The sequence below is a fragment of the Alexandromys fortis genome, unplaced genomic scaffold (genome assembly GCF_014885135.2).
Source record: "Alexandromys fortis isolate MF-2015 unplaced genomic scaffold, M_Fortis_MF-2015_v1.1 scaffold_146, whole genome shotgun sequence".
Taxonomy (NCBI): domain Eukaryota; kingdom Metazoa; phylum Chordata; class Mammalia; order Rodentia; family Cricetidae; genus Alexandromys; species Alexandromys fortis.
In genome coordinates this window covers 2,929,424-2,939,723 of record NW_026068042.1, presented here as the reverse complement: position 1 = coordinate 2,939,723, position 10,300 = coordinate 2,929,424, and the positions used below count along the sequence as shown (strand labels likewise).

Genomic DNA, 10,300 nt, shown 5'->3' with positions numbered 1-10,300 from the left:
CATGGCATTTCTGTACCTCTGCCTACTCTCTCTATATATCTATGTTTGGATTTCCCACCCGGCTTTACCCTGCTAAGCCACTGGCTGAAACAGATTTATTCATTAGCTAATAAAAGCACCACATATACAGAAGGACATCCCACATCAGGCATCTACCTACTCAGATGACAGGCATGAGTGTGGAACAGCAGAGATGCACAGTGCCATGGTGTGTAATATTCCCATTACAGAATGCAACATGTGTAAACATCCCTGATGGCATAAATAACATGAAAGGTAAAAGGGCTGGGAAATTGCAGGATTTGAGTACCTCTTACCTTTGACTTTGATGGAACACAGCCTGAGCTGTTCCACTGGACTTGTAACTCCATTTTTAGCATGGCTTTGTTTAACCAGCTACAAAATCTTTGCAAATCCAGCACTCAAATACCAGGCCACAGGAGGCTCCTATGGACCTAACTAAGGGTGTGAGGGATGGGAGGGAGGTAGAGGAGAGGGAGACCTGAGTGAAAAAATCCAGGGACTGGGCCCTTGCTTCAGGAGACCAACCTGTGATAAAGCCAGAAGGAACAAACAGGAAGCTGAGCCTGTCCATTGACAGGGAGGGGGCGGGGGGTGGGGTAGGGGAGTGTGAGCTAAACTTTAAGAACCTCTTACTTCTCAGCAATTACAGTGTGAAGGGTCAGGCCCCTCGCCTGGCACCACTAACTCCTGGCTCATTTCTTCTCATCTCTCAGTCCTGACTCCCAGGCCCTGTTGTGGAACAGTGACCACCTGCTTCCTACTTCTCCCTTTGCCCGGCCCACATCCTGTTTGCAATTATTTCTATAAGCTGTAGGAGGGCAGGAGCTGTGTGGCTTCCGGCCTCACCCTGAAGGAGCCTGGAACATAGCTTAGAAAAAGCTCAGTGGACACTGTGGCCAGCCCCACCCCATGATTCCAGGCATTGCCCTCCTCGGCCTTATCTAAGGCCAGTTTCCTATTTGGGTATCAGGTTTGGGTAATAGGGGCAGGTGCGCTGCCTGGCTTTATCAGCTGGGCAAGTGTAATGGGAGTCACCTTTCAGATAAGACACGGGTAGGAGGAGACGTTGGAGCATGAGGTCATAGAGGGAATCTCTTGGCCTGGTTTCCAGGCTCTCAAAGCAGTTCTGTTCATTCATTCATTCATTCATTCATTCATTCATTCATTCATTTTTTCCTCTAACAATGTGCTCTGAACACTGACTCCCCAGCCCTGAAGAAAAGCACCTGGCGTTCCATCTCTGCTCAGATGTAGGTCCAGCAGAGTACCGGTTTCTGGAATTAAGAGGGTGTACTTTCAGATTCTGGGTCTTCGCTGACACCTAGGAAACCATGGCTCTTCCTTTCTTGAGCTTCTGTTTCCCTCCCTTGGGATTCACAAGGCTCCCTGCAAGGCTGCTGTAGGCTGCAGGTGGTGAAGTTGATATAATTACCTTCTTCCGTTTGAAGTTCTCTCTGTTGCCAGCTCCCCTTGATGCTGCATCCCAGTCAACCCCTACGTTTCCCAGTGACTTTTCCTCCTCCTTTCTTCAAAGCAAGGTCTTTAGTCTGCTCTGTGTCGCTGCCAGTTACCATTTCCTAAAGTGCAGTGCCCAGACCACCAGCTCCCAAGTCACCCAGGGGCCTATAGGATGCCAATCCCAGACCACCAGCTCCCGAGTCACCCAGGGGCCTATAGGATGCCAATCCCAGACCACCAGCTCCCGAGTCACCCAGGGGCCTGTAGGATGCCAATCCCAGACCACCAGCTCCTGAGTCACCCAGGGGCCTTCTAGGATGCCAATCCCAGACCACCAGCTTCTGAATCACTCAGGGGGGCTGCTAGGATGTCAACCCCTGAAACTCAGGAAATTATATAGATACAAAACAGAAATGTTTAGAAAAATTTGAGATTATAATTTAATTACATTTTTTCCTTTCCATTTTTTACATCTAAAACCTCCCGCAATCCCCCCTCCACTCTCCTTCAGATTCATGGCCTATTTCTACCTGCATTGTTACAAAGGATCCCATTTCATGGAATCAGAACACAGCTCCACAGACAGCATAGCAAACCTATTCCTGAGGCGAATGCCTACCCTTGGCGCTTCTGGACTCTGAGATGCCCTTTGGTGGCAGTGCCAGGTGCCAAGGAGAAAGAATGGCAGGAGGGTCCAGAAACATGTGTGTCTAGCAGCAAGACTAGGAGAGGGAACACGCATGATGCTGGCATGAACCAACAGGGAGAAATGGGCATAAAGGAGCAGCAAGTACTGGTGCCACCTGCACCTGGGGGTGGCATCTACCCTCGGCAGAGGAGACTCCAGGCGCAGTTCTCCCAGAGGCACACAGAGGCTCTGCAGGTGGTATCCAACAAAGAAATTCTCCAGGTCAAGTGTGCAGATATCCTGAATGCCTGGCTTCAAATATTTTGTTCCTGTGTTAGATATGTGTCCTGGTGCCATTAATGGAGACCTCCCATGGGTTGGGTGGAGCACCGTGCCCGAATGCCTGTGGAAGAGAAAAGACACTAAGGTCAAACTGGGAAAGCTGTTCTGACTATGCAAGGTGGGAGAGTGAAGTTGAAAAGGTCACGTGACTTCTCAGAGCCTTGGTTTGCCCATCTGTAAAACCAGAGCAAACAAACCCTGCCTCTCAGGCTATTGGTGAGGAAGTGGGTGAACTGGAAGAAGCATTCATGGCCCCACACAAACACAGGCAGGGAGCAAGGGCTCTGTCTTTCCCCACCCCTTGTCCTGAACAGGATCCCAGGCACAGGCTCCTCCTCTCCCAAGCGGAAGGAAGGGAAGGAAGTCGGTCCACAGTCCCATTGACTGCCTGGGCTCTGGCAGCCAGCGTCTGAAACCACCCACCAAGATGATGTTCCCGTCTGCGAGCTGCACTTTGATGGACATGCCTGTGCTGAGCACAGAAGGCTTGCATTTTCCTCGAGACAGTTGGAGAGACAGGAAGTGGGAGGCACTGGGAGGCAGAAGGAGGATCCCAAGCCAGGGCCAGCAGGAGAGCCTGGAGCATGCCAGGAAGCCTGCAGTAGATGCTCAAATGACCAGCGAAGGACAAGGGGAGCTTGTTTAAGACCCGAGTCCTTGGCATTTCGTTCCGAGTGAGGCAAGACTTCAGTCAACTCAGCTGACAAGGGTGGGGAGGCACTGAGGCTGGGAGGTGGCCCGGGATCCGAAGCAGTGATGTGTGACTCCATGGCTGTACCTCACACAGGGAGGGAGTCACATTACAAATTCCAGAAAGGCTGGGAGTTCTCAGAATAGTCTTCTAGGCTCTCTGCAGGCGATACTGCTAACTGTCCCCAGGCTGTGTCTCCATTTTGCCCCGTGTTTTTGGATCCATTCTTGAGACCCTTCTGGGCATGACTGGGGTCCACAGGGATGCCAACAGTAGTGAGGGAGTATACGGTACAGGAGTGAACAATATCCTAAGATCTCCCGTGACTCCTGGATTGACTCCACCAGTTCCTGGAGCTCCTTTGACCCTCTTTATCCTCCTGGATAGAATCAAGAAGATCTGGCTTCATTCACCACAGAAGTTACAGAACAGGAAGCCACCGAAAGCAGGAGGTGACCCACAGCAGTCACCCAACAATTGCTGCAAATACTTTACTGCCAATGGGTCAGCCATAGGGTCTCTTGGCTCCTCCCTGGAGTCCAGAAAGTGTGGCTAACACTGTTCTTTGGTGCTTGTCTTGAGTGCATGTGCCTTTGTCTCCCTACTAGGTGACAACCCAAAGCTACCCCCCTAAGTCCCCCAGATGCTGGGCTGAATCACAGGCTGATACAGAAGTGCTTAGAAGACGCAGATGAGTGGCTACTGATCCACTAAGAAGCTGGCTTCTGGCAAGTCATTCTGAAGTGATCCCTGGACCAGCTTGACTCCTGACCTTATTCAGATAAGAAGGTACCCTCTGGCCTCCACCAGAACCCCTTTGCTCAGCCCCACTTTTGGGGCTGAGAACAGGGGATCCCTCTATCCACGGGAAACCCCCAGGCAGGCTCTCTGTGGAGCGCTCTTGGGCTACTCCAAGATGCCGAGCGTCTCCCTCCTCCAGGCCCTGCTTCAAACCACCATTTGCATCTCTCTGTCTTCCAGAAGGTCCAGACAGCCTCTCCTCTGGCTTGTTTCACATCTCCTGCTTTCCTGTGTCTCCAAACCAAGTGGTCAGGACGGCCCGTTGTCTTGATGCAGAGAATGGCTCATCAGGCAACTCTTTGCCTCTGACACTTGGTAAGTGGCTTTACATGTCTCTTTGAAGTACATTCGCTGTAGCTTGACACAAACCAGACACGGAGCTGAGGGCGAACTCCGCGTCATTCTCTCACCAACCCTGGGGGATGAACTCTATTATTTCCCCAGCTTTATGGTTGGGAAATAGAACCTCTGGAAGGGTCCAGGACTGCCCTGAGGTCTTCTGGCTGATAACGGCCAGCAGTGTTGGGACCAGGCTGGAGGTGTGCCTGGGTTCCAGGTCTGCTACCAACAACCACCTCACCACGCTGTAGGTTTCAGTGCCACCTGCTGCAGCATCTTATGGGGACTGGCTCAGGGCCTATTCACTTTAAGGGAGGCACTCAACAGTGTGGGTGGTGGCTGAGAAGTCCCCACGGAGCAGGGTTAGCCAACAACATAGCCAGGCTTATTCCTGGCTTCGAGGCAGAGGCTGAAGCAGAATTGCAGTGTAAATCTTGAAGCTACTACCACCACACTGGGGGACTGTATGGACAGAGACTGGGGGGTTGCCAGGCCCCACAGGCAAGGACTCTACATAGAATCTGATGGGCAGTAGAAGTAAGGAAGCATAGTTAGTCCCTCTGCCTCTGTTTGGCTGAGTTTCCAACCTGCTCGGGTATCTCCTCCTAAAGGAAGCTTCTCCTGATTGCTTCTCTGTATCCTCGATGGCATTGGGCGCCACCCTCTCATTTGCCTATGCATTATCTTCTTGGTACTTAACGCAATGCATCTGCTAGTCTGTATGTCCCTGCCTGCTCTGCTGTGAGCTCGTGCTGCCCAACTTCGAACTAGCAAAGCTAGACACAGGAGATTTGTTGAACACACGGGGAGGGGGATGGTGAGCAGAGACATGGAGGAGAGAGAAGGCCAGAGTTGGGAGTGATGGCAGATTTACTTAGAGCTTGAGACACCCCCACAGGCGCAAGTTAGCGTGTGTCTCTGGAAAGGTGGTTTGTCCCCAGGATAGTCCTCACGGCTGTGAGCACTGTTCGTGGAAACTCTTGCTTTTCCAACATTTCTCAAATAGGATTCAGACCTATTCTCAGAGAGGCTCCGGGAAACCCTGTGGTGCCAACACAGAAGCCCATCAGAGTGTTTGCTTTGCTGCTTAGAGCTGACCTGAGAAAGAAGAACCCTAATCCTGGTGGCACAGCCAAGAGATCCTGTGTGCACAGAATGGGGTAAGCACACCCCAATATGGCGGTCAAGGCTGAGCTGTGGGCTCTAGATCCTCGTTCCTTGCTCCCAAGGCTTTGAAATGTCAAGCGTGTACTGATTGGACTTGCTCAGAGGGGAAGCAGGAGCCCAGACTCACTGTGGAAATGAGTTACCCATGCCGGTGAAGTCTGAAGCCGAGTCCTCCAAGCCTGGGAGGTAGCAGCCATTGTGTGGAGTGGGAGAATGGATAAGTCTCTGCATGCCAAGAAGAGATGGCTCTTCCCAGGCCCAGAGCAAGAGGTACTGGCCTGGAAATGGCCACTGCTGGAGAGGGCCATGTCCTTGTCTGTAGGGAGGATCAGAAAATCAGTTGCCTCAAGGAGTAGCCAAAGGGAGAGGACATGGGACCAGCCTGGAGGCAGCAGTTTCTCCACAACTAGTGTACGTGTGAGCACTTAGAACTTGTGGCTATAAGAGTATGGAAGGCAGAATAATGGCCACCAAGAATATCCACATTCCCACCCTGGAACCCACGGGGATGTCACCTTAGGCTACAAGGGATACTCTGCAGACAGGATTCAGTGAAGTCCCTGGGATGGGGAGGTGACCAGACTGTCCAGGCTGGCCACCTGAATCTCATATGCCACTAAAATCAGAGACCCTTTCCCATTGGCTGTCTGAAGAACGTGTGACAACTGAAGCTTGGGTTTGGCCAGCTACACCTCCAGAGCAGGTTCCAGTTTCCCACTGTGTTTGCCTACACTCAGGCCTCAGCTTCCTCCAGGATCGCCCGCACTTCTCCCTCTCCTGCTGCTGTGCACCAGGAAGAGCTGTCTGCACCCAGGGCTCCATCCGTGCTCTTCTCTGCCTGCGATTTGCTGTCTTCATTCAGCCGGCCTCCGTGGCCTGAAATGCTCTCCCCAGTCTATAAATCCTCAAGATGGGCCTCTGTGTACCAGTCATTGCCACCTGATCCCAGACTAAAACTTCTCCATGGGGTCTCGCTGTCTGAGAGTTTCCTGGAATGTCAAGACCCTACTTGATCCTGCCATCTGCTTGTTGCTCCGTCTGTCTGGCATCCCTGGGTTCATGCGAACTCCTTCTAAGAGTGGAGTGAGTCTAGTGTATCATTCATAAACAAACATACTGCATATTTCCTGGAGAAAGTCTGTGAGGACACTGTAACAACTTTCCTGAGACTCTGTGACTTAAACAACCCGTACTTAGTGTTCTGAGAGTTAGAAAGACTGTAACCTGAGTACTGAGATGGTAAGATGGTTGGGTGCTGGCAAGGACTACCTCTTGCCTTGCAATGGTGGTTTTCTTGCTATGTTCTCCAAGCAGAGAGTGAGCAAGCTTCCCTGTGTCTGAGGAGGGCATCTGTCCCACTCACGACTACCTTCTAAGTCCTTCCTCTTAAAACTACACACTGTGGGGTAGAATTCCAACATCTGAGCTTGAAGGGCAGGCATCAGAAGGCCTCCATAACAGAGGGCAAGCTCAGGGGGCACATGGAAAGAGGCAGGGTTATGGGGGTGTCTGAGACCTTCACTTTTTATTCCAGTGTCTGCTTTCTACAATGCTTAAACATTTTCCGATCACGTAACGAATCTCTGTGCATACTTGAGTCTGTAGTAGCCAAGTTTAGCCAGAATCTTTAAATCCGACTGCTGACATTTACTAAGTAAGCACTTGGACCTTAACAATAATCCCAGGAGGCAAGAAGAATGCCAGAAGCTTCTATACAGCTCAGCTATTGCAGCAAGAAATGAATCCGAATGCAACACAGGAAACGGCAGACCTCACACACGTCAGCTGGTGAAACGGCTGCACGTGAACGCTCCTTCCTGGTCGCCTGGCTCTAAAGCTAGTATCATTAATTCTCGCTCTCCTGTTACAGACCACAAAAGTGTGGCTTCCAGAAGATGTGACCTTAAGCTCTTGTAGCTAGGGAACCATGGTGTCAGCTTCTGCCTGTGCGCCCCCTCACTCCCAGTAGAAGGAAGTGTCCCGCGTCACCAAAGGTGATGGAGCTCATCCTAGGCCACAGGAACTATGGTGCTGTTTCCAATTTCCCCCACATAAAAGCCTTCTAGTCTGCATGGTTGGTCTAGAATGCATTCACTTTGCTCATTATGGCCTGAATTGTGCCCCATCCTCTTGGAATTTGTATGTTAAATCCCTCAGACCTCAGGAGGGGGCTGCATTAGCAGATAAAGTCTGAAAATAGCTCATGAAGCTCACAGTTCTTTTTTTTTTTCTCACAGTTTTTTTAGTCCAATATAACTTACATCCCTAAATAAAAAAGAGAACCTGGACACATAGAGGAAAGACAGAATCAGTGAAGCCAGCCATTTCGAGGCAAGAGAAGAAGCCTCAGAAGAGAAGGCTGCTAACACCGTTAGCTTGGAATTCAGAACTCCAAGACAGCAATCCTCCAAAGTGCAAGCCCCTTGATCCATGGCATATTATCATACAGTTTGTAAAGCTGATATTTTACTTACTTTTTCCTTGTCTTTGAGACAAGGCCTCACTAAGTAGCCTAAGTTGTGCTCAAACTGATAATCCTCCTGCCTCAACCTCTGGACTGCCAATGTTGTAACTATATACAACCATGCCTAGCTTACATTGCCCTGGTCTTTTTTTATTTTTTTTTCTGATTATGTTTTATTTATGTCTGTTTGAGTGTTGTTTTGGAGACAGGGTCTTACTCCATAGCCCTGGTTGGTCTGGATTTGATTGTTCCAAAGGTAATCAATAGCTATGTGGACCAGTCAGGCCTCAAACTTGTGGCCCTCCTCCTACTTCAAGTTTCCAGGTTCTGGGATTACAGGCATGTGCCATCATTCCGTGCCGCCTATTCTTTTTTTTTCTCAGATTGTAGGTTTTTATTTCATATAAAGTCACACAACTGAATATGGGAGTTGAAAATAATGGGCAATTACAAATTTTTCCTAAACATACAATAGCCAAATACTAGTACCAGATCAAATGTGTAGCGAATCACAGGCTCTCCGATGATGCTTCCCTGTCATACAGCTTCCTGCAGCCTTGGCTCCGAACACGTGATGTGTCTGAGTTTTCCCTGCGCATGCCACCTTCGTGCCGCCTATTCTTATAAAGAAATCCATATGCTTCTGCTGGAGTGTTAACAAGAACTAAAGAAGGACAAAGACAATTCTAAATGCTGGGATGGTGCGGAACTTCTGGAACTTGTTCACCTTCCCGGTAGGAAGGAACACCATGACAGCCACTCCAGAAAAACACATTTGGAAGTTTGTCGTGTAGTGATATGTAGCTGATTGAGGCCTCCTCAACCGTACTGAGATGTTTAAATGAAACATGTCCACTCAAAAACAGTCACAACTTTATTCAAAAGACCTGAAAGGAATCCAGATCTCCTTCAGCCAGTGAGAATCTGGGTACTAAAGTGGGGACAACAGCAATTTTGACAACTAGCAGTAAAGTGGAGCCATTCTGACCCATGCAGCAGCCCGGCTGGATCTTAGATGTGTGGCACTAAGCAGAAGAAATCGGTCTTAGTGGGTCATCACCTGCATCCGTCCACTTACTGGGCACGCTGGAAAAGGTGAAATCCTCGGAATAGATCGGTGTTTGCAGGGGGCAAGCTTGGCATCAGGCGGAAGCTTGAGGGAACAAGACAGGCAGAGCTGTACGGCTGCTCTGGGTTTTGAGGGCACTCTGGTCATACCAATGAGTGCCTAGAACCAGACCACAAAGAGTGGATTTAACTCTGTGGGAAATAAGACAATTTCAAAAACAAACCACAAGCCAGTGGTGACCTGCTGAGCTGTGGAAAGGTCCTCCCAGCCCCTCCCTCTAACAGTCTGCCCGGCTGTCCTCTGCATTATCCGCCATCGTTCCGTCAGGAGGACACAGATTGGAGCCCTGTTTTCTTTTTCCTGTGTGTGTGTGTGTGTGTGTGTGTCTGTGTGTCTGTGTGTCTGTGTGTCTGTGTCTATGTCTGTGCCTGCATGTGTGCGCCTGTGCATGCCTGTATGTGTACATGTATATAGGCCTGTGTGCACACAGGTGGTTTTAGGGCACTTTAGACTTAGGCAGAAACTGAGTCCCCAGCTCCACTCAAATGGCTGGTGTGGCATCAGGGAACATTGTCACTAGTCACCAGCTTCAGCCCAGCTACTCAGCCTGTCTGTGCCACAGAAATTGCTGCTGAGACTATCATGGTGACAGAGCAGATCTGAATTCCTTCCGGCCCTTAGGTTTCGCTAGCTAGAATGGACAGCCATCACTGAGGAGCAAGAGTCTTTGCTGCGGCCCCTAAGGGAGCCAGCAGGCCTGCTGGGCTAAGCTGCGGCAAGATGGCCAAGTGGGAATTGCTTTCCTGGCTCTGGCTATGTGCTTTGCCCAGCTGTCCAGTCCATGGCTCTGAAGTGAGAGGGGCAGGGGAAAGATGGCCTGAAGTCAGAAGGGAGGCTTTGAACTGGTGGCTCAGTTGTGAAAGACCGCAGGCACCCTGGGTACTTTTGTTCTCTGGGACTTGGTCCCTCTGGTATCAGCAAGTCCCCAAAGTATGAAGAGTGCGGAACGAAAGGATATGTGAAACTTGACGAGCACTGAACCGTCCCCCACCCTCAGGGTTCTGGAGATTGAAGCCAGACCTGCACACAGCCTTGTTTATAGACTACTGGGGATTGAACCCAGGGCTCCACATATGCCAGGCAAGCATTCTTCTTACTCGCTGAGCTACACCCCCAGCAGGAGTGAGGTTTTAACCTCCTGTTTTTTCCCTAACTAGCCACTTCACATTCTGTAAGTTACTTAATGTCCCTAACCTCCAGTACCCTCATTTCCAAAACAAGGCTTATTGTCGAGATTAAATGAGGCCTGGAGGTGTA

The 10,300-nt window shown here is 50.2% G+C and overlaps 1 protein-coding gene and 1 long non-coding RNA gene across 2 annotated transcripts; one reads left to right on the top strand and one right to left on the bottom strand.

The window, feature by feature from the left end:
* Window positions 1–1,908: 1,908 nt before the first annotated feature.
* On the bottom strand, window positions 1,909–3,222 carry LOC126515855 (uncharacterized). Its single transcript, XM_050165823.1, has 2 exons — window positions 2,876–3,222; window positions 1,909–2,513 (listed from the first exon to the last, which is right to left on the bottom strand). The coding sequence occupies exons 1-2, from the start codon at window positions 3,220–3,222 to the stop codon at window positions 2,021–2,023; spliced, it is 840 nt and encodes a 279-aa protein (XP_050021780.1). The 3' UTR covers window positions 1,909–2,020.
* On the top strand, window positions 2,826–9,321 carry LOC126515857 (uncharacterized). The gene is made up of 3 exons (XR_007595940.1): window positions 2,826–3,932; window positions 4,125–4,259; window positions 5,290–9,321. It is a non-coding gene; the product is annotated as an uncharacterized lncRNA (long non-coding RNA).
* The last annotated feature ends 979 nt before the right edge of the window (window positions 9,322–10,300 follow it).